This window comes from Dendroctonus ponderosae, unplaced genomic scaffold, assembly GCF_020466585.1.
Source record: "Dendroctonus ponderosae isolate FM_Combo_2020 unplaced genomic scaffold, Dpon_F_20191213v2 Dpon_F_20191213_1, whole genome shotgun sequence".
Classification (NCBI taxonomy): domain Eukaryota; kingdom Metazoa; phylum Arthropoda; class Insecta; order Coleoptera; family Curculionidae; genus Dendroctonus; species Dendroctonus ponderosae.
Window position 1 is genome coordinate 25,442,912 of NW_026017110.1, and position 22,707 is coordinate 25,465,618.

At 34.5% G+C, this 22,707-nt stretch overlaps 2 protein-coding genes across 4 annotated transcripts in view; one reads left to right on the plus strand and one right to left on the minus strand.

Moving 5' to 3' along the window:
- Positions 1-1,669: 1,669 nt before the first annotated feature.
- Positions 1,670-22,707, minus strand: part of LOC109544295 (dachshund homolog 2) — a 212,220-nt gene continuing 191,182 nt past the window's right edge. For all 3 annotated transcript variants that reach the window (XM_048668109.1, XM_048668117.1, XM_048668107.1), the window contains 2 exons: positions 22,141-22,485; positions 1,670-2,659 (listed from right to left, as the gene is read on the minus strand). In XM_048668109.1, coding sequence (XP_048524066.1) covers positions 2,526-2,659; positions 22,141-22,485 — 479 coding nt within the window. In that variant the 3' untranslated portion in view covers positions 1,670-2,525. The remainder of the gene's footprint in view (positions 2,660-22,140; positions 22,486-22,707) is intronic.
- LOC109544624 (replication termination factor 2-like) lies at positions 10,954-11,959 on the plus strand. Its single transcript, XM_048668123.1, has one exon. It carries the CDS (start codon positions 11,123-11,125, stop codon positions 11,657-11,659), a length of 537 nt encoding a protein of 178 aa, XP_048524080.1. The 5' UTR covers positions 10,954-11,122; the 3' UTR covers positions 11,660-11,959.

Consider the following 22,707-nt stretch of genomic DNA (forward strand, 5'->3'; position numbering starts at 1 on the left):
TAGACTTCCTGTCGAATTTATAAAAAATAAATTCGTTTTTTTTGAGTTTTAGCAAATTTGCGGTTTGCAGGCCTTGGCAGATTCAAACCAATCAATATCGATTGACTTTATTTTGCTAAATTTCGCAAACCGGGATTGATCGGGTTTTAAGGTTGCTCAAAATTTATTTTTTTTCCAAACGAATCGTCCAAGCGAAAAATGTTGCTTTAGAGAAAACATTCGGCAGATCTAGGAAAAATGTCACCAAAATTGTTTCTGCAGAACTCGAATTACCTCGAAAACTACAAGTAATAAACAATTTTAGGTTACTGCACTGCATAGAGAGGAGAACAAATTGCATGAAAAAGTCGGTATTTACTTTTTCCCTAAAATCGTCAGTAAGCCCACTACTGACAGTTTTTGATTTGATTTCTGATCATTTCTGATCGGGTCTGATTTTGATTTTTGAAAAAATGTAAGTCCGTTTTTGGACTATCCAAATTTTGGCCAAATTTACACTTTGCAGGCCTTGTAAGATCCAAAGCTATCAGAAATTTTTTTTCTCCCAAATTTATCCAAATTATTCAATACCCAACTTCCTAGCAAAAAATGTTGCTCTTAACAAAAAGTCCGGTAAGTCAAAAAGTATGTAATGGGAATTTTCTAAACGCGTCAAAAGAATGATTTGGGAGAAAATGTAGAAATTTTGCTGAATAAAAGCGGCCAGAGTACATGAAAAAATGAAATGCCCTTTTTCCTTAAAGCTCCTCTCATATTCTTCTATTGTTCCGCTGAACAAACCTTAAAAGTTTGATCATAAATTTCTTAGCTATATTTTATATAACGTTTTTCAATTCGTTTTTGGACATTTATCCGAAAAAAAATTTTTATAGAAGAAAAGATGCAAAATAATCCAGTCCTGTACAAGGAAATTAATTGCGAAAATCGTCAGTGAAAAGCTGTCCCAAATTAGCGTTGGAACATCTTTCGACACTAAAGTCATTTATTTAGACACGCACCAAATTTAGATTATGTTTTTATTAGTGTCGAATTCATTTGCATGTTAATTCGTTGGTTTGTTTTGATCTGTCGTTAAGGATTTCGAAGACGAGATTGCTTTGCCACTTTGCAATGCTTATTCCCATTTTTTTAAAACACTTTCCTGATGCGTTTTTCATTTACAATTCGTTTGATGATTTATGATTTTAACACGTTTTACCTACGATTTTTTAAATGATATATTTCGGTGTTTATCATGCAACTGATCACTGAAATTCGCAAAAGTGTAATCCGATGCTATGGAAGATTAATCAAGGCGCGATGAATATGAATTGTATCAAAACATACGAAAGAATAAATCACCAGTGGAATCCATTATGGGCTGAATTAACGTCATCTTGAAAAGAATTAAACGGAATGGAATTAATTATGAGATTGATGGGAGCCGCCGCTGCCGGCTTGGAGCGCTAGTTTTAAGACTTCGTTTTAATCGCCTTCCAGGACTTTGTTAGAGAAACTTATTCATTTTTCCATTAGGGTTCAGAATATTAGTGGCCAATTCTTGTTATGCCACCGGAATTCTCTATGCACATTCCAGCTCTAGCTGGAATATAAAATTTTGTAAAATTCCCAAGAGCATTTTCTTGACTAAAAACTTAACTTGAGGTTGAGGATGAAATGAAATTTGCTGTTAATTAATATGTTATATGTTTATTCTCTGCAAGGCACACACACACGCAAATATTTACAATAAATACACACATTCCAGGTTTTATGTTATAAATATCATCACTGCATTCTCCAAGAAAAAAACGCAAAAAGCCATCAAAGATTCTTTCACTTAATTCTGGGAAATGTCTAGGCGATTTATAGGTAGATTATCTTTGTTGAGCCGAAACAAGTTTTTATGTCTTGTAGAAACCATTTATTTCCAGAGCACAGTTTTTCGCGCTCAGAAATTGTAATGTTTTTTTTTGTAAAAAGCCTATCAACAATGCATTTACACAAAAGCAAAAATTCCGATAAAAACTAAATCATCCACTTCTAGCCATCGTCAGTCTCAAACAGTAGAATGAAAATATAGTTGTTCAATGTTACATCGATTTTAGTTTAATCTAAATTTCGCTAGGACTATCTAGGTGTTAAACTAAAACCCTATACTGATATGCCTGCATTTCTACATTGAAACTGCTGAAGTATATATTTTACAATACATGAATAACTGATTAGTGGAACTATGTACACAGGATCGCTTCAAAACTTCTTATTGTATGCGAGAGTTGAGTAGCAGGACTAAATTACTTTTACTTTTTAATAGGTTGCACAATTTCACTATCTAGGTACTAAAACCTTAATAAACAGTTTCGTTAATATTCACAAACTGATAAATGCAGCTTTGGATTGATGCACATTGTCTAGATCAAGCACTTAATTCCCGATTGTTTTTTTTACAAAAGTCTTATTAATAAGCTGAACAATTCGTCCAGCAGGTAGTTGATGTCTTAAAAAGTTCGATTATTAGCACATCGTTCTAATGTTCTGCTTTTTTACGTTGCACTACTGGTAAACATGACGGGGCTCTTGTAGTAACTTGCACGCTCTTGAAGAGGTGATTTCACTTCTCTTTCGGCTTGTTGTTGTCGGGATTTTTGTTCGATTTTCAATTCTTGGGCCAGAGTTTCTGAAAATAACAATAATTCGTGAAACTAGGGAACGATCATGAACACATTATGAAACAATTAAAATGGATGTTTTAATGCTTTTGACAAAATTTTATTACTAAAAAATTATTAGGGGTCAACAGTATTTTGGTACTCATTTGCAAAAATTACCATTTACATTTACTAAAATTTGTAATTTAAAACTTGTTTACTTTTGCGCCAAAAAATATACATACACTCAACTAAAGATTGATGTCGATTTACAAGGAAATTTAAAGTTGGGTGTCGTATTTTCAAATTTCTATTTCGCTATTCCTTAACTTTGATAATGCGAGGTAAGTAGTCTAATGTAATTTACAAAATAGACTGTTTGAATTGTGATAACACATACATAGGTCAAACAGGACAATATCTAAAGAAAAGTATATACGAACGTAAGTATAGCCTAAGAAAAAATAACGAAAATGGTACAGCATTAGCACAGCATGCACACCAGAGGTTGCATAATTTTGATTTTGATAACACACAAATACTGATTAACGAGAGTAATTATAATAACAGAAGAGTCCATGAAATGATACAGATTAAAAAAACATAACAATGCTATGAATTTCAGATCGGATACCGAGAATCTTAGCTCGGTATATCATACATTAATTAAATGAAATAAACATAAAATATTAACTCACACCGGGTATATTGAAGAATTTTGCAAACCAAAAATAATATCCTCAGAATGCAAAGAAAAATAGCTGAAAGTCAAAGAAATCAATATAAACAGTATTTTATTCGTTTTGTGTCCGATAATGGACAAAATTAATACTCCAAATGCATGCCAAGGCTTAAAGCAGCAACAACGCTACATATGTAAGTAAAAATAATTAAGTATCTGAACGAAGAATTCTAGTCTCTTCCCAAATTTGATTGTCCTGACTAATCACCTGTTAGGCCTAATTAATTTTAGAATGTTTTAAAGTATTGCAATAGTGATGTATTTTAATATGTGATATGATGAGGCTGTTAACGAACTGTGGTTGTTTTTTTAAATTAATGAAAACATTTGTTTAACTATCTGTTATTTTAGAAAAACTGATGATGGTGGAAAAATACACCGAAACGTATTTTGATTAATAAATAGAGACAATAAATGACTGAAACCCAGGAATAGATTTGATTTGGACTTAACAATTATGTCCAGGTTTTCCTTTCATTCTCCTTGAATTTTAATATTAAATAGTGAAAATTGGTCAAAAATGCATTTTATTTTGATAAGAGGAACTGCCAGGTTAGTATCTATGTTGATGTCAATGTCGCGTTCACGGCGCCAAATTCAAAGTGTTGCATCGATTGTTTCAAATGTTCTCTTATGAAGATTAATAAGATCCCTAATTTTTCAAAGGTTTTCAGACAATGCGGTACGTTTAAACTAAATGAGTCGGATGGTGAATGATTGAAATTAGCCATAATTATCCCGAATTGAAAAAAAATGCTTACTTTTGGTCAAATCGACGAAGCAAATAAAGGGTTTGAACCGGTAAAAATGCGCTTCAACTCAACAGAAAAATAATTAATTAATTCGACGGCCGCGCAAAGGCGTAAACTCTGAAAGCAGGCATTGATAATGCTACCAATCAATTGAGCAATGCTTGTGTGTCACTAACCAGATTTTGAACTGAAATGCCGTTTTGCCGTTTCAAATTGAATCCTTTGAAAAGGTGATTTGCACCCGATCTAACAGGCGTTTAATTTCGATTGGCATGATTCGCTTTTTCGTCTGGTGTGTCCTTTCTGGTGCGGCAAATGGTCTTCTTTGTGTGGGGCCCTATTCATAATCACAAACGATTCCTTTTCAGGTACTTTTTAATTCATTTTTAATTGACGCCAATACCCGGTATTGTGCCCGTGTCGACTACTGGAATTGACTGCTTTGTTACAGATCTCTAATTTTCAAAAGTTAATTGCATCGTCAAGGAGATGAGATTGGGTCTAGATTGACTAATGGCAGTGAGTGCTACTGAAAAAAAAAACAATTTTATCTCCTAAATAGCTTTTCAATGGAATGTATGCTGAGAACCTGAAAAATCGACCTTATTTTTTTTTGGTCTCACTTGAGGCCGGCAGGTGGGAAGAGTTTCCATTTTCCACCCGCATTCAAATTTCACAATGGAATAACAGCAAACTCGATTCGTTTCACCCTTTCTTTGTCGCGTCGTTTGCATAATCTGCCGTGAATCTGGCGAAACGGCCTAATCATCAAAAACAGCCAAAGGAGCAGTGTCGGGGCGATTAGGTGCCCAAACAAAACTTCTTAATTGAATGCCTCGGCTTATTCCAGGACAAACCAAATCCAGCCCTTTTACTTAACACTCAGACAAAACGAACCGAGTTATTGCTACATTAGGGATAACAGAGGGTTGGGACTATTCAGGGAAATTGTTGCGCTTTATGGACTTGTTTCTTCATTTTCAACCTGACGGTTTTATCTGCTTAATTGATACATTTTTTCGTATGAATAGGTAAATCTCAATTTCTAATCTCAAAGGTTCAAAATGGTCTAAATTTTTGTTCAATTAAAAATAATTGGTTGTTTTCTTCTTTTTCAATAGTTATTTTAATTGCTGGTTCTGTGCCTTTAGGAAATGATCCTTATTACTATCAATTGCAAATATATCATCAGTATAATTTTATCAAATTATTGGTAAGTTTGTAATTTTTTATAAAATTTATAATCAGAATATTCCTCTGGAGGTGTTGTCTAGAGGTGTTTTAGGAGTACAGAAAAAATAGTAAAAAAATGACTTGTTATTAAAAACTGAACAAAAAACTATATTAGAAAAACGGCAACAATGTTTTCAAGGCAATCTGGCTAATTAACATTACGTAAATACCTGTTGCTTCGTAATTATTTAAAACTCCGGTAACCATGGATAAATAGAAAACGTGACCATAAGATATACAAGAATAAATGGCAAATTCAACTGGAATCGTTGAATGACGGAACCTATTTCGAAACTCATAACCTCGAATTATTAATTTGTTTACAAATTACAAAAACATACATTTGAGTCTGTAACTCAAAACAAGTGCCTGTGTAATCATCTTATTATGCACTCTTCTCGAGCAGCTTCTTCTATTCGGTTAATTAATGTCTGCTCAATTTATACCGGTGTTTAGTAATCCATTGGTTTAATGTGTAATCTTACATACGCGGTAGGAATGTAACCGGTATTTATTTGGTGCCTGGAAAAGTGTCAGTTGTTGTGCAATGTTCTTTGTGGCCTTGAAAGGCTCTTATGCAATTATGTCCAATACTTGTTCCTCTCAGTCTAGAACCCAAACATCTATTGTCGTCCACTATCTTCCTGGAACCACTCTCTTCGCCCTTTGTTGGCTTGAGTTCTTTCAGCTTCTGCTATGTTATTGTAGCATTTCCCTTGAACTAGTCGCATATCCTCAAATTCGTTAAAGGAATTTCAAACTAAGTCACAGTTTGACAATTTATTGTTATTATTGACAAGTCAAATTCATTCCTGGGTTTCAGTCATTTATTGTCTCTATTTATCTATCAAAATACGTTTCGGTGTATTTTTCCACCATCATCAGTTTTTCTAAAATAACAGGTAGTAAAAAAAAATTGTCATTAATTTAAAAAACAACCACAGTTCGTCAACAGCCTCATCATATCACACATTAAAATACATCACAATTGCAGTACTTTAAAACATTCTAAAATTAATTAAGCCTAACAGGTGATTAGTCAGGACAATCAAATCTGGGAAGAGACTTGAATTATTCGTTCAGATACTTAAATATTTTTACTTACATGCGTTGTTGCTGCTTTAATCCTTGGCACGCATTTGGAGTATTAATTTTGTCCATTATCGAACACAAAACGAATAAAATACAGTTTATATTGATTTACTTTACTTTCAGCTATTTTTCTTTGAATTCTGAGAATATTATTTTTGGTTTGCAAAATTCTTCAATATACCCGGTGTTAGTTAATATTTTATGTTTATTTCATTTAATTAATGTATGATATGCTGAGCTAAGATTGTCGGTATCCGATCTGAAATTCATAGCATTGTTACGTTTTTTAATCTGTATCATTTCATGGACTCTTCTCTTATTAAATTACTTTTGTTAATCAGTATTTTTGTGTTATCAAAATCAAAATTATGCAACTTCTGTTGTGCATGCTGTACTTTTTTCGTTAATTTTTCTTAGGCTATACTTATGTTCGTATATTATTTTCTTTAGATATTGTCCTGTTTGACCTATGTATGTGTTATCACAATTTAAACAGTCTATTTTGTAAATTACATTAGGCGTGTCTAACTTGTCAATCCTAGGTTTAAATATTGTGAAACATTGATTTGCTAAGGTGTTTTTAGTTTTTTCTGCTATGTTGATATTGTGTGGTTTGAATATATTTTTTATTTTTGTGTTAATTTCCGGAATATATGGTCATGTTATATACTTGATATCATCTTCTATTCTTTTATTTATGTTTTTCCATTTAGTTGAATTGTATATTTTATTTATCCCTTGCTTTATGATTGGTTCGAAAAATTATCTTGGATAGTTGTTTATAAATAATATATTTTTAATTTTTTCAAGATTTTTTGTTCTATACTCCCAATGTGACAATTTAATGGCTCTATCTGTAAGTACCTGTAATTAATACTCCAAATGCATGCCAAGGCTTAAAGCAGCAACAACGTTACACATGTAAGTAAAAATATTTAAGTATCTGAACGAAGAATTCTAGTGTCTTCCCAGATTTGATTGTCCTGACTAATCACCTGTTAGGCCTAATTAATTTTAGAATATTTTAAAGTATTGCAATTGTGATGTATTTTAATGTGTGATATGATGAGGCTGTTGACGAACTGTGGTTGTTTTTTAAATTAATGATAACATTTTTTTTAACTATCTGTATTTAGAAAAATTGATGATGATGGGAAAATACACCAAAACGTATTTTAATAGATAAATAGAGACAATAAATGACTGACACCCAGGAATGAATTTGATTTAGAATTGAAACACAGTTAGGAAAGTATATACAATTATTGACAAGGGCTTACAAAACCTGTAACTATCTTTTCATGCCAAAAAACATCTTTGCCGCTTTGACTTTTCACCAAAAAATTGCAGAAGAGAACTTTTTTAATATCAAAAATTTTCGTGATTTGAAACAAAGATCGTAATTTTTCTTTTTGATTGCTTAAGTATTCCAATATGCTTCCATTTAAACATGGAATAATAACCATAACAACAAAGTTGAAATTCGATTTTCTACTGTTAATATCTTCTAGAAATCATCGAAAACAAAATTCAGTATTTTTTTCGTACCGTCCAAGTGAGCTCCTATTACCCCTTAAAAGGAATGACGTCAATTTTCAATCACCCTGTATATTGAAAATAAGTGTTGTGTTTAGATATACCGTTAAAAGTTCAGCATTAGTGTTAATATAAGAAATGGAAAAACATATTTAGTGCCCGTTCACTAATAATTGCAGGCTATAAGGCGCTGTAGTGCCAAGCCTTACTAAAAATCACATGCGCATGTGCATATGTCAATATAACGGCGGCACTATAAGTGGCATAGCTGTTCCACATTTCTCTAATTCTTAATTGTGGGCGTTCCTTAAGTTTCGAGTTATTTGCGAATTTTTGTTTAATTAATTTTCTTAATATCTCACAACTTTTGTAAAAAATGTGCAACATTTTTAACATAAGAAGTTGTGTTTCTTATAAGAGAATTTAGAACGTTTAAAAAATATTTGGCTTAAAACTGTAGGTGAATGTATACTGCTAACTGTTGATCGCAAAGGAATATTTACTTTATGAATTTTGAACTGTGGTGTTTTACCATTGTGTGGAGTTAGTTTCCACCTTTTAATATATAATTCTAACATTTTAAGTATTGGTTAAACCGGTTGAAAACCGTTGTTAAATTGAAAAATCCCACCCAATCAAATCCGAATTTTCGCGTTTTGAGTTGAAGAAGCAAGCAGTAATTCAAAAAATATTCCATTGTTTTACAGTTCATCTCCCGTATCTTTAAAACTTCCCCATTGACTTTAGCGGGTAATTGGGCAACTAACTAAGTTACGATATTCCAGCCCACAATTAAGAACGCCATTATTAATAGAGAAATAACCAGTTAATATGATGGAAAGTTTAGGGTCCGAAGCAATCAATCCTCATAAGAAACTAGTGTTCCTCCAAGCCTCGGTAAGACCACGTCTTCCTGCCGTCTTACCCGTTCAGCAGGAACTTCCGGTCGCGCCAACGGACTCGGGAATAATTCAGGGCTAAACTTGCCACTCTAAGCCGGCCTAATGAATAGGTAATTGGTTGTTCCGCGGATGTATCTAGTCGGGGCTTCCTGTTGTCCACGCAGGGCCCCGTCTTGGGACCCATTAGCCCAAGACTCTGTAGAACAATCCGCGGAAACCTGAAAGTTCTAACCCATTGTTCCCTGGGGACGACAAGATCGAATTGAATTAACTGTAATTACTGCGGGATTAATATGGATCGTCGGACTATGTCTTCGCCGGCCGATATGCCGGAAACTATTGTGCAACTTTCCCAACTACAAGATTTACTTTCGGCTCGGTTCCGAGTGTATTAAGGCAAAGCCGGCGAAACGAAATTTATACCGACCCCTGCTGTATTGATTGAGAATCGCCCAACTATTTCCTAAAAAGTCCAAAGCAATGAAATTTATCTATTTCAACAAGATAACTAGACACAATGAAACAGAACTAAGCAAGTTGAGGTCATACTTTGTTCTGAAAGTCATTCAGACCCAATAAAGATTTTTATTTCAATGCGCGCACTCATCACATACATTTCAGTCACAATTGGTTATCCTCACTTTTCAACATCAGTTTTCATTATCTTTTTTTTTATTTGACCGGCGGCTGGAGGAATAAAAAATATTTGCAAAGACACCCAGTGTTTCGAACCCTGGGCAGTGTTGGATTCTTACCAACTAAAAAAAAAAACCTTTTTTTTACTGCGAGTTTTTGATAATTCTCCTTTAAAACTTGTAGTCCTCTCTACGAATTTGTCAATTCATCATCAAAACTGGTGAGTTCTAATAAAAGTAGAGTTCTGGTGAAAAAACGAATTTCTTCCTGACATTTCGCAAGCACAAGTTGCTTGCATCTTCAGAGGTTTTCGCTCCAAAGCAAAGCAAAACCGACTCTCTATCTTTATCCCTCTCTCTCGCACGCATATATCGCATCTCGCAAATGTGCTTTCAACTCTCGTGGTCTATAATTAATTCGAGATATTCTATATCTAGTTCATTCGATTAGTTCCATGGTCGCATCATTCGAATTATTTCATTCGACTCTTCGGATCACTGAATTCGCATTTTCTGTTATACCATATTTTGAAAATTGGGTTATTTAGAATTTTTACACGTAAATTGGAAATCAAATTTTGGCTGGGTTGTTTTATTAGAATCCTCAGATTACACTAGATGTTTTTTATGGATTTTATTCGCATTTATTTGCAAAATAATTCAATAACATTAAGCTTTGTTTATACTTGCTATTTGAAAAAATCTCCTATACTGTTTTAAAATTACAGTCACAACGGAGAATCATAGACTGATGTTGCAGCAGGTAAATCGCGTATTTTTCACTTTGGGTGAGTTTAAATTATTAGGTATTTAAGCCATTAATTGAGTGCAATTGTTCGCTAAGTAATTTACATACAGAACTCGCTGTTTGTTCCTTTGAAACTGAAACTTTTGCAAAAACATTGCGAAAAGAAAGTGCGAAGAAGTATTCGAAGTGCTTTCTTCAAAGGGGTTCCATGTCTTTGGGATCCAGTTCTTGGGATATGTTTGTGGCAATAATGTTTTTCATTATTATTTTTCATTGAACGTCTGGACACCTTGTAGGTTCATTAAGTGAAAATAAAAAGGGCGACTGCTCATGATTAAAATGTGTGAAAAAACCTTAAAGAAATGTATCAAAATAAATTATATAGTACGAAACATATTTTCATATTACAGAAAAATCGACGATAGGGATTTCCATTTATTAAAATGAATAATTGCATAGTTTTTCGATCTGAAATTCAACCTTAAAAATCTGCAATTGTTTTCTATTGCAGTTTTTAACAAAAGCTATGCAAATGTGTTTCAAATTAGCTTTTCTCCTGCCCAGCTAAAATATCCCGAGCATACGCTACAAAAATGGCGGCTGGAAGCCGCTTGCTGTTTCGCTTCTGTGCGGCAAATATTCGGTGCTTTGCCGTGACGGACGTGACAGATGAGTGACAGAAACCAAAAGAGGTTTATGTCACTTTAATATACATGTTTTGGTTGATTAGATGGCAAAGTTTATTTGTTGTTCGCGCTCTTCTACAAGAAACTATAATTCTGTAATGAGTGGTGAGGGCCGCTTCGAGATGAATTGGTCAAAAAGCCCCAGCAATAGGACAAAGTGGCAGAAATGGGGACATTGTGGCGTTGTTGTGCCATTTCGCAGCAGTTGCTCCAAGAGCCTGTTGTTACGTGCCATTTGGTTAAATTGTACAATAAACGTGCCCTGATTGAGTTGTTCCTGGATCGCAGATTGCTACCTGCTGAGTTTAAGCACATTAAATCATTGCAAGATGTTAAGGACCGAAGACAAGACAGAGGGCCCATTAGACCATCGAGGATCTCCCTACATTTGTCCTGTGTTAAAATTGGAAATGAATGGACAATTCCGGTTTGTGGCTACGTATTCTCCGAAAGATCCTACAGAGAACTTGCTACCAAATTGTGCCCCAAATGCAATAAACCCTTTAATGCTAATGAAATTGTTATCCTAAATCCCTCGTCTGAGGAGGATATAGTTTTGATGCGGACGCGAATTGTAGTGAGACAAGCATCGAACAAGAAATTGGAGATCAGAATGGAAAAGTCGAGTTACACAGCAACTGAAACGGCTGGTAAATGTACCCCAAACGCACTAAACCAGCAGTCCCGGAAGCTCTCCCATTAAAAAATCGGAAAATTGAAACGATATCGAATATTGAGAACGCAATTTCTTCGGGAAAAGTTACCAAAGCAGAGGAAATTGCCAGAATCACTTCAGACTGCAGCATAGCAAAGGACGGAAGTGTTTCAGAGGCGTACAAGTCATTATTTACGAGTCACAAATCTGAACAGGAGCAGACGCTTATTGGACCAAAGTGTTGTATGTATAACAGAATTGTGTCCACATAACGTTAACTAAAAGTAGACCATAAGTAATTGTATTCCATTTCGTCTGTTTTATTCCTAATAGACCATCTATTTCCTAGTGGGGTTTTTGGAAAGCAAGAAAACTAACTCAGAAAAGCAGAAAGGCTTTCAGGTGGTAGGTAAATAACTGTTTCGCCGAGCTAAAACTGCTTAAAGTTTCACATTTTGCCTCTATCTGCTTGGTGGTGGAACGCTCTGTTGAAAACGTCCTAACATTTTTTGCGATAATTTTAACCATTAAGGAGATAAAACGCTCTTAAAATTTTGCGTCTATCCCTTTGAAGGTAGGGGTCTTTGAGCAAAAAAATAATTAACAAACTACATACAAAACTGGAACAGGGTTTGGATTTTCAAAATCCAATTTTTCATGCAAGCCATGTTTGGCTTGGACACTGAACTAATCTAATAAGTTTTCGAGTAAAACATTCCTGGAACGTAAAACGAATGAAGCGAATGTTCTTGCAAAACATGATTAGTAAATTGTTTTTTACGGCGACTTAAAACCCCGGAAAACTCACTAGTTTCAAGCAATGGCGGCAAAAACCTGACTCTTTCTTCTTGGCTTGAACTATTGAGTTTTTCGAGTTTTTAGGTTTGCTCAGCGCAGCCACCACTTCTGAAGATGCAAAAACGTACTAGTTTCAAGCGAGATCTAGATAAAATATAATTTTTTACGAAGCCGAAACTTGACAAAAATCATCCGCTGCAAACGCAGTCCGTATTTTCACTACTTATGTGTTTGCGTTTTTGATTTTTAAACAAAACTTATTCAGCAGATGGTTTTAAGCTTAATACCTGTAAACAATAAGGGACAGCAGGTTTCTCAATGTAAGTAATTATAGCTGAGTTCCGGCTGTGGCTGAACTAGCGCCCATAAAGGGCCCCCCAAATATTTAGTAGAGTTGTAATTTAAATAAGGTCCCGACCAAACACATCAAACACCTTGTTTGGCAATATTGCTCAAAGGAGTCTAAATATTGCACGGGCGACCATGAATGCTAAGCACCTTAAATCCGGACACACAAACCCGACAGGAGGAGATTTGTCCCTGCAACACATTCCTGTGGGACATTTTGCTCTTGCATCTGCCTTGTGTGGCCGCAAAACTTGTTTAGGAAATTCAGACGAAACAGAGGCGGATCGCCTAATGGTTGCACAAACTATTTATTTTTTTCAATTAACAAACCGTGCATTAAATTGTGTAAATCTTGATTAAATAGATTGGGGCCTAGCGCCTTTATTTATATTTAATGTTAGCTATTTTTGAGAGAACGTATATGGATAATGTTTTGAGCAAAAAAATTCAAATACAGTTGAGTCCGGATATAACGAACTTGAAAAATAAACTAAAACTGGTTCGTTATATCCGGACTTCGCTATAAGCGAATAATAATACAAAAACACGTGGTGTATTTTATTTCGTCATTTTTACATAGAATAGTAGAAGTTAGTAGGTATGACTAAGAACATAAAAAGATAATCAAAATTCAATTTGAAATCCACTTCATAAAGTCCGTAATTTTTGTTTGTACATTTCTGCTGCAAGAATAGATGTTATTTATGTAGTTTTCAAAATCACAAAAGGACTCCCAGATATGATTAGGAACTTGGCGTGATTGTAGAAAATTCTGAGTTTCTGACACGTTTTTTGTCATTTCAAAAATGTTTGCAACAGCATTAGTGTCTACAGTAGAATACGTTTCACCTAAATCGTTATCTTTCTCATTATCGTTTAAAGCTGTAGATGAGGTTACGGAGTCTATAATTTGCTCATCGGTCAACATTTCTCTTGTAAGAATGCAATTATCAATGCTCACATATTCGAAGAAATTGAAATCACTCAACTTGGTTTTAACTTGCTCTGCGACAACATTGGGATATCTTCGTCTGTGTCAAACTCGTAGTCAGAGTCTTTATACTTTTCTAACCATTCGTTAAGTGGAATTTCATCGTCTGGTTCATAACCATTTTCTTTTCTTACAAATCCCCCATGCTTAAAGCAATTTGCAATGGTTTTTCGGCTAACTTTTTGCCAAGCTCTATGAATGAAATTGACTGCATCTAAGAGATGTATAGAAAATGTTTCTTTTTTATCGATCGCCTCTAACATTTTCATAAGAAGAATTTTTCACCGGCCGACTCTCCAACTATTTTTCCGCTACTGATATTATGCCTCCTCTTGAAACGCTCTTCCCAACTTTTAGAACAAGCAAACTCTTTGTTTTTTATTTTACTCTCCATTTCACTAGCATTTTCTTGCAAAACACTGCCACTTATGGGAACGTTTTCTTGTCTTTTTTGAGTAAACCACTTAATAAGTCCCTTGTCAACTTTTCCATGTGCAGATAATTTTAACTTCCTACATCTAACATATTTTGTCATACGCTGATAAAATGTTTTCTCTATTTTTACATATTGTTGCAACAGTAGACTTTCCAAGTGCTAATTCCTTACAAATGTCACTCTGCTTTACTCCACTTCTTATTTTGTTAATAATCTCGTACTTTTCATTTAGTGAAAAAGCTTTGCGTTTTTGTTTTTCCATTCTAAAACGATTTACATACATAACGCGGCAAAAAACAACAAGTCACTGCCTGTCTCTCGCTCTCACTAATATAAACAACTCCGCACGATTGGTGTTGCTGAGCGTGGAAGTTCGTTATAAACGGAAAGTGAATATACAACTAACCTAAAAAGTGATCGTTATATCCGGAAGTTCGTTATAAACGGGTTCGTTATATCGAGTAAAAAAATACGTTGTTGTTTATGGACCTCGTTTCAATTAAAGGAAAAAAGTTCGTTTTAACCGAAAGTTCACTATAAGCGGACTTTACTGTATTCTCAGTCACTGCTTTAAAATGTTATATTGAAATTAAAACCAAACTCAGTTCACTTGATTGATCCTCAACATTGATAGATTCCTTAAACAAACTCACCTTGAGCACAATTGGACAAAGTAGTCAATTTTCTTGGTTTCTACCTACATTTGGTATCTCAAGCGAGTTTTTGATATCACTCGAGCGCATCATTCAACCAAACGGCCAGCAAAGCACTACCTTGCATCTGTTTCCTTTTGGGAAAGGTTGTATGGGAAGGAAATGGGAGCAAAATGGATGAAAGTGAAAGATTTTTCACCAGGCAAGTTGCTTTGATGAAGATGAACCTAAAAATCGCATTGCTTCGGCAACAGCTTTATCTATGAGGATGTTTCCGATGATTAGCTGATCGGAATCTGGATTTCTTGTCCAAATTTGCTTAACTTGGTTGAATAACTGATCCCCTACTTGTGTTTTAGCTCTGCCATCGTGTTCCAAATAAAGTACGATTTACATTCGTTGCGCTTGTGGTGGAACTGTTAATTAGCACAAAATGTGCTTCTAGCGAGTTTGTGTGATCTTTGACTTTGCTTGGCGATAGTTGCAACCTTTCTGGGGTGCCTGAGATAAACACATCGCGAAATATGCACTTGCTTACATCAGGAACAGTTGACTTTGATTGCAAAAACTTGATGAGAGCATTTGAGAACAGCTGAGATGAATTTTGGATGCGACTGTAGGGAAAGTGTTGTTTTGCTGACCGCCACTGGTCACCGGGATTTCCTGGATTCGGAACTTACTATGCCGCGGCATAATTTCCTTCGAGGAGTTTCCTCCAGGAGTTTGCTCTTAGTTTACATAATGTGTTTATGGGCGGAGTGCCGCGCCGCCTTGTTTGCCTGCAACTTTACAACGAATGTTGCCGCTAAGCGAAATTCAATTTCGGTCTTATATTTGTTTGTAATATTGATTTGAGCCGCCGCCTGCCCTTCGCCGTTTTCGCCCCCTTTGGCCCGCTGGCCCCCGTTTGCCGCCCCCGATGACGGCAGAATTGAATTAATTAATGCCGACTTGAGACCGCCCAGGGTGATTATGTAATTTTAACTGAATTTGCATTTTGCGCGATATGCGATGAATATGGCATTTTGCTACTTTTAGAAACTCCGTTTGGACCAGTTTTTCTCGAGTTTCTAAGAAAATCCTATTCTGAAAAATACTGGCCAGAAATTGCGACTCGTTTTGTTATCGTTAGGGCCCTGATGTTCAGTACGTATGCTGAAATTAACTGCTAGTTTAAAATCTACAAGCGTCTAGTGGATGAAGAAAGGCGGGAATGGATTTACACTCGAACATACAGAGAAGTACATATTTAATAATAATTACACAATTATCGGGATATTTACGCATTAGCAAATTGTTTTGAAAAGTGCAAAATAATTTGAAAATGTTGATTTTAAAAAAAATAAATAATTTTCTACTAAATCTTGCAGAAGTTGGGTAGCAATTAAAAGTCCATTTGCATGAATTTAGTAAACTTTTTTGCTCATTTTGGATTTCAAAATATCCATCAAATAATTGAAAACTCACAATTCATTCCTATTTAGATATGGAGTTAGAATCTAAAATTTCAATGAAGAAATAAACTGCCGATGATTGGAACATTTTTTAATAAAATCCTTAATAGATTTTCATTAGCGAATTTTGCTTCTAATAGTAGAAGTCAGTTCCTCGTAAAATACGAATTTATTTAAATGATCGGTATGTGGCCCTTGTAAACTTGAACTCTTGAAGACTATAATTTTGTCAATTAACCTTAATCTTGTATAACCATTCAAAATATGCTTAATCTTTGTTAATTTAATGAAATTTAGAGCAACTTTTGACCGCAGAAAATGCGTTGAATCAGTAAATTCGAACAGTAACAGTCATAATTTTTCCAAAGACCACTAATGATTTTTTTCACATATTTATTTACTATTTAAAATACAGAAATGTAGTTTCACTTTCTCGAATCAAAAAGACTATAACAGAGAACACGACGCACACAATTTAAACCGATAATTCTCAATTTGAAAACAAGTTATACCTATTTAAAAATCTGTATCTATTCTACAGGGTGGCATTAAATCCAGTTCACCAAAAAGTTCACCATAAGTTTCAATGTAAATGTCTCGAAAACGGTGAAAGGTATCGGCTTGATACAAGTGCTATTTTTCTTTGTTGCTTTTTTCTTTAGAAAATACCGGAGAACGAGATATTGCCAACAAGAAAGCGATAATTGCAAACCCCCAAAAATTCTGCGATTTAAAATAGCTCCAGGTTATAGAACTCTCTAGCAACTACAAGTATTTGAAAATTTTGATTTGTCGATGTTAAAAGACCCCAAGCCTACATTTTTGGAATAGCAAAACTAGTTAAAAATATACTACAAATAAACGAAAAACTTATTTACTCTTTAACACCCTGCACCTCGGAATCCATTACCTTTCGGATGAGGCAAATTAGTCTGAAAAATCTGATGATGGCGCTGTTGTCTCGCCGAAACGTAATGAAATAAACCATGTTCAACATTTTTACTTCACACTTTGACTGAGACCCAGGAAAAATAAGTATATCATAACTTAAATATATACTTTTCCTGTATCTCAACAGACAATCAAATGTGATTTATCTTTATGAGTTTTATTTGATTTTGAGTCTAAAATTATGCACAATAAATGCCAAGAATTTCATCGTTCCCATCGTTAGATAACGAGGATTTTAAATCCGAATCGCCCCCCAGCAAACTGCCACCTAAAATCTGAATCTCAACGTTTTGTCATCGCGCACCAAACGAAATCAGTATTCATCGTTTTCCCGCTACAAAGCAGATAGACACTTTGTGAAACCAAATAAACGGAAAATTTGTTTCGAGTAGCTTTTCCACCCCTATATTCCTCGTTTTGCTCTAACAAACTGATGCATTTCGCTTGGGACGTTTGGAGGTGTGAATATTAACGGATTCGAGTTGAATTCAGTCATTTCCATAGGCTTGGGATTGGAATTTGTAAGTGAGTTTTAATCAAAGTAACGAAAACAAATTAACCCTGTTTCAAAAAATTCAAAGTCGTTTATGGAATGTTTGTCCAACATAAGACAATAGAGCGGCAATAAAACTCGACAATTCCAGAGATTCTGTTAGATTTGTCCTTTTTGCGAGTAGTTGCGAGTTGCGTTGCAACAATTTATTTCCCGTACTTTTTCTATTTCGAATTTTTCGTTACTTTCCTCGGATTGATACTAGCTAGTTACTAATTTTCCATTCATTTGTCTCCCTTAAGTGTTTCATAGCAAAATTTCCAAAAAAATCGAGATAATATTCATGCCAATCTTCACAAAATCATACATTTTAGTTCTTATACTCCAAGATAGACTTAGACTAAAGCCATTGCCTCAGGGTATCTTAATATGACAAATTTCAATACAATACGTTTGAACAAAGATTCTCGAATAAGAAAAAGCGAGAAATAATTCGAAAAATTCAACATGGCGGTCGAGTGCGCGCGTGTCTAATTACTTCATTAAAGTCGGCATAAATCTGGTGAGTCGGAAGGCCTTAATTACCTACGTGATTCGTCGATGAAAAATAACTTATTATAAACATTGGATCCGATATCGCCTTGTCATACCCGACCCATTATGCTCCAATTACGGTCCGTTTTATCGACGGTGAATTCGAATCGTATAGGTATCTAGCCAATCTCACTGTGAGCGAAAAACACATCTGAAATGATAGTTTGACTTCCATTTCGTCGTTTAATTGCAAATATCGAATGATTGATTCAATCGAATCAGAAGATCAAGTAGAACTTCCTCCCAGAATAAAGACAACAAAGTACTGGACGATTCTGAAAAAACCCGAACTATCATCAAAAAGCCAGAAAACGGTTCTGGATGGAAAAGTATGAATTCGAGAAGTTTATTAACTAAAAGCCAGGCTCAGAAAATCCTGGAAATCAATTCTGGAAGAAAAACAAACGGTTTCCTTCCTGTCGCTTTGCATCTAGAAAGTGTTTTCCAATGAAACAGAAGCAAATAAAAATAATTCTTTCAGAAATTTAAAATTATAAAACAATTTCGAAATTGTCGCTTCTGAGGGTTCCAACTGGGGTTTACTAGAGGAGGATGAAAAAGGTATTTTTATAGTTAGAAGCTATTAACAGATTGATGATCCACGGAAACAACACGAAAAATGCAATTTAAACATTCTTATAACATAAATGGAAATATATTGTTTAAAAACGCATTAAGTTAATACGTAGTTTCTGTGATAAGCGACAGTTATAGTCGATAAACAAAACGAAGTTATTTATGATTTTTTACGCCTACTTGCTTTATTTAATATTATAAAAAAAATCATGAAAACTATTTGTTCAAAATGACTAGTTTGGTCGGTCTAATAAATATTCTATAGCTGACTGGCAGTAAACAGAAATTATGAAAACTTGTCTTCAGGTGCAAAATATAATTCAATTGCATTATGAATTTGAAATAAGTAGTTAGTTAATTTCATTCTTATGGAGTTAAGAAAGAATATTATTTTTGGCTCGCCAAAACCGCTGAATTTTAAAGTGCTTCATTCACCATGTGCAAGCAATACGCATAAAACAAAGGTCGTCAACAAAAAAGTCTGCAATAAAAAGGAGAAAAAACTGACAAAAAAAGTTGTCAATAGCGTGAATGAACAGAATAAATTTGTAATAAACATATGGAACAGATTAAGATCACGATTGAGGAACGCCATAAGACACAAGCACGCAAATTTCTTAAACACTCTTAGTTTATTACAAGAAAAAGAAACCATCTGAAATGGGAAAGAAACTTCTTAGTGATTGATAGGTGAGAATATCAGGAGCAAAAACTGGTACCAAAGTTTTTATAGGCAAAATCTCTCTTGTTACCCTTAAGGTAGTAGCGCTGTAGTTTTCCCATTAAGTCACCAAAACAATGTATTTAAAAAAAAAAATTCGACGAAACGGTGCATAATAATTTGCATTTCGATCGTATTCAATACTGAGTTAAAATTAAAAATATATCGGAACGTTTACCATGGAAGTATTTTCGTGCTTAAAAAATTCCTGGTGCAAAAACTAAGAAAGTGAACTATTTTGATAAAGTTTGGGAAAAGAAGCTTAAATCAACTAATAACTGGAAACTGATATTATTAAAGTTCCTAAATCATGGAGACAAAAATAGCAATTTTCAATATTCAAAGTTCAAAGTAAATGTTCAAATGTATCACCATTTGACTCAACAAGTTTTCTGTTGCATTTAAGGCGTTTATTACATTGGTGCCATTTCTTGCATTCCGCATTTAATACTCTTTTTAATTCCTATAAATCAGCAAACCGTCTTTTATACAGTTTACTCGTCAAATAATTCGAGAAATGAAACCATTGCAATCAGACCAACTAACTATTTACGTCCAGTTTTTTCTACTTTCACAACTGTGAAATCTTCATGAATTTACAAATACTTTAAAGTCAAAGCATTTGACAAAAATACCGGTTTTTAACATCAAACATTGACTTTAAACTAGCATGCGGGTGCTTTCGATTAATGAGAAACACTTGCTTGTGGATCTTCATTAAGTCATGTACAATTTTTCGTTCAAATGCTATTTCAACTTTAAGGTTTTTCTCTTTCATTTGTAGCTCCCAGGACTGGTTGTGTGTTCAACAAAAACATATTTTGTAGATAAGTTCTATATTGTTGAGGCGGATTCATTTTTTTACAAACTTCTTGTTGGGTATTTCGCCTCAAAAATTTTTGTCTTCAAAAAAGACAGAATTTCCTCAAGACGTGAGGTTATAGTTAGAAGCTATTAACAGATTGTTGATCCATGGAAACAACACGCAAAATGCAATTTAAACATTCTTTTAGCATAAATAGAAGCGGCAAAGATGCATTCAGTTAACTCTTTTGCCACAAACAACATACAGATTTGTTAGTTTTTTTGCTGCTTTTTATTATTAACTAGAAACCCGAATAAGCAGACAATTTAAGTTGTTTGAGATGCCTACTGCAGAAATGTAGATTTTTCAGTTTAGCTTAGAAATTTGCTTCTCCAACGGAAAATAAACTATGGAAGTCCATGGAAAGAAATTGTTCATAACGGATTCATTCTTGCAAATATTTGTACAATTTTACATGTTATAGCCATAGAGATCCGAATGCGAGATAATCGGCTAAATTAGCTTTCAAAATGAGTCCAAAGCATAGCTTATGATTCAGTTTTTTCGCAGGTATCTGGGTTTTCATTTAAAAAATTTACTTCTCGCGAAAAAACTCCCTAAGAACCTTGCAGGGGGATGACCGAATATCTGAGGATTATTCAAAATATATCTAGATTTACCAAGATAAACAGCTGGAAAAATAACCGAAAGCACAAGCTTCATCATCGGTAATGGAAGATATATAGATTTATTTCCACATCTTTTAAGAAATACATTGTTTAAAAACGCATTAAGTTAATACGTAGTTTCTGTGATAAGCGATAGTTGTAGTCTATAAACGAAACTAAGTTATTTATGATTTTTTACTCCTACTTGCTTTATTTAATATTATAAAAAAAACCATGAACACTATTTGTTCAAAATGACTAGTTTGGTCGGTCTAATGACTAGTTGGTATTTAACATCAAACATTGACTTTAAAATAGCATGCGGGTTTTTTCGATTAATGAGACACACGCTTGTGGATCTTCATTAAGTCATGTACAATTTTTAGTTCAAATGCTATTTCAACTTTAAGGTTTTTCTCTTTCATTTGAAGCTCCCAGGACTGGTTGTGTGTTCAACAAAAACATATTTTGTAGATAAGTTCTATATTGTTGAGGCGGATTCATTTTTTGACAAACTTCTTGTTGGGTATTTCGCCTCAAAAGTTTTTGTCTTTAAAAAAGACAGAATTTCCTCAAGACGTGAGGCGAAATACCCAACAAGAAATTTGTAAAAAAAACATATTTTTTGAAAAAATGCAAAGTTCCTTCTAAAATTTTTGAAAACCAAGTTAAAATTGGTTGTATTTCCTGCAGATTTCCCGAATTGATCAACCGTCATATAGCACCCGATTATTTCAGGCCGCCATTTTGATGATAGTCCGTATTTCCAGCCGAGCTTCATTATGGCTGAAAAATTGCATGTGCGGGCAAAATTATTTATATGCAGCTTGTAATTTGAATACGTTTATGTCGGGACTTTTCGAAACGGAATTCGTCGGAGCCGCATTTCATTTCCCTAAACACAGTCATATTATGTGCCTTATGTACTGGATTTTTTCTGCACGCCACCCTGTGCTTTATTTGATTGGACACAGCTCATGTATTTTCCCAACAGTACCGTATTCAGGATAGTTTTTCAATATAAATCAACAACTTGCTTACCTGAGTAATTCTGCCAGAACGTGGCGCCACTATTAATCAAATCCAAGCCGGAGTAGCCCCAGACCTTATTTTCTTGGGGTAGTGGAGGCGGTGGAGGCTCTCTGAGTTCCCTCACATATTGTGGCGAAGGTTCTTCTATCTCCTGCTTGATTCTGTCCACCCGTTCAGGAATCCGCTCGGTAGAAGGTGGGCGCATTATGTTGTGAGATGGGGGCGCTAATGGAGATTGATGCATTGGAACCATTTGGTTAGGAGTTGGAGCTTTGGGTTGCTGTGCCTTTGGCTCTGGCTGGTTATGCTGCTGTAGCTGCTGTTGTTGTTGCAGCTGAATTTGGGCGATTTTCTCTGCAATAAATAAAACAAATTTTCAACAAATTTCTGCAGCAACGTCAATCAGTTAGTCAACGCTCTTAGCTATTGGTCGTCCATTCTGCAGCTTTGGTCCAATTGGAGCTGGAAATTTAAATCGATCCTACTGTTGTCTATATATATACCAATAGATTACTCAATAAGCTGTATAAAAAATAAATGGGCAGAGATAAAAGAACATACAAAATTACCCGAAAA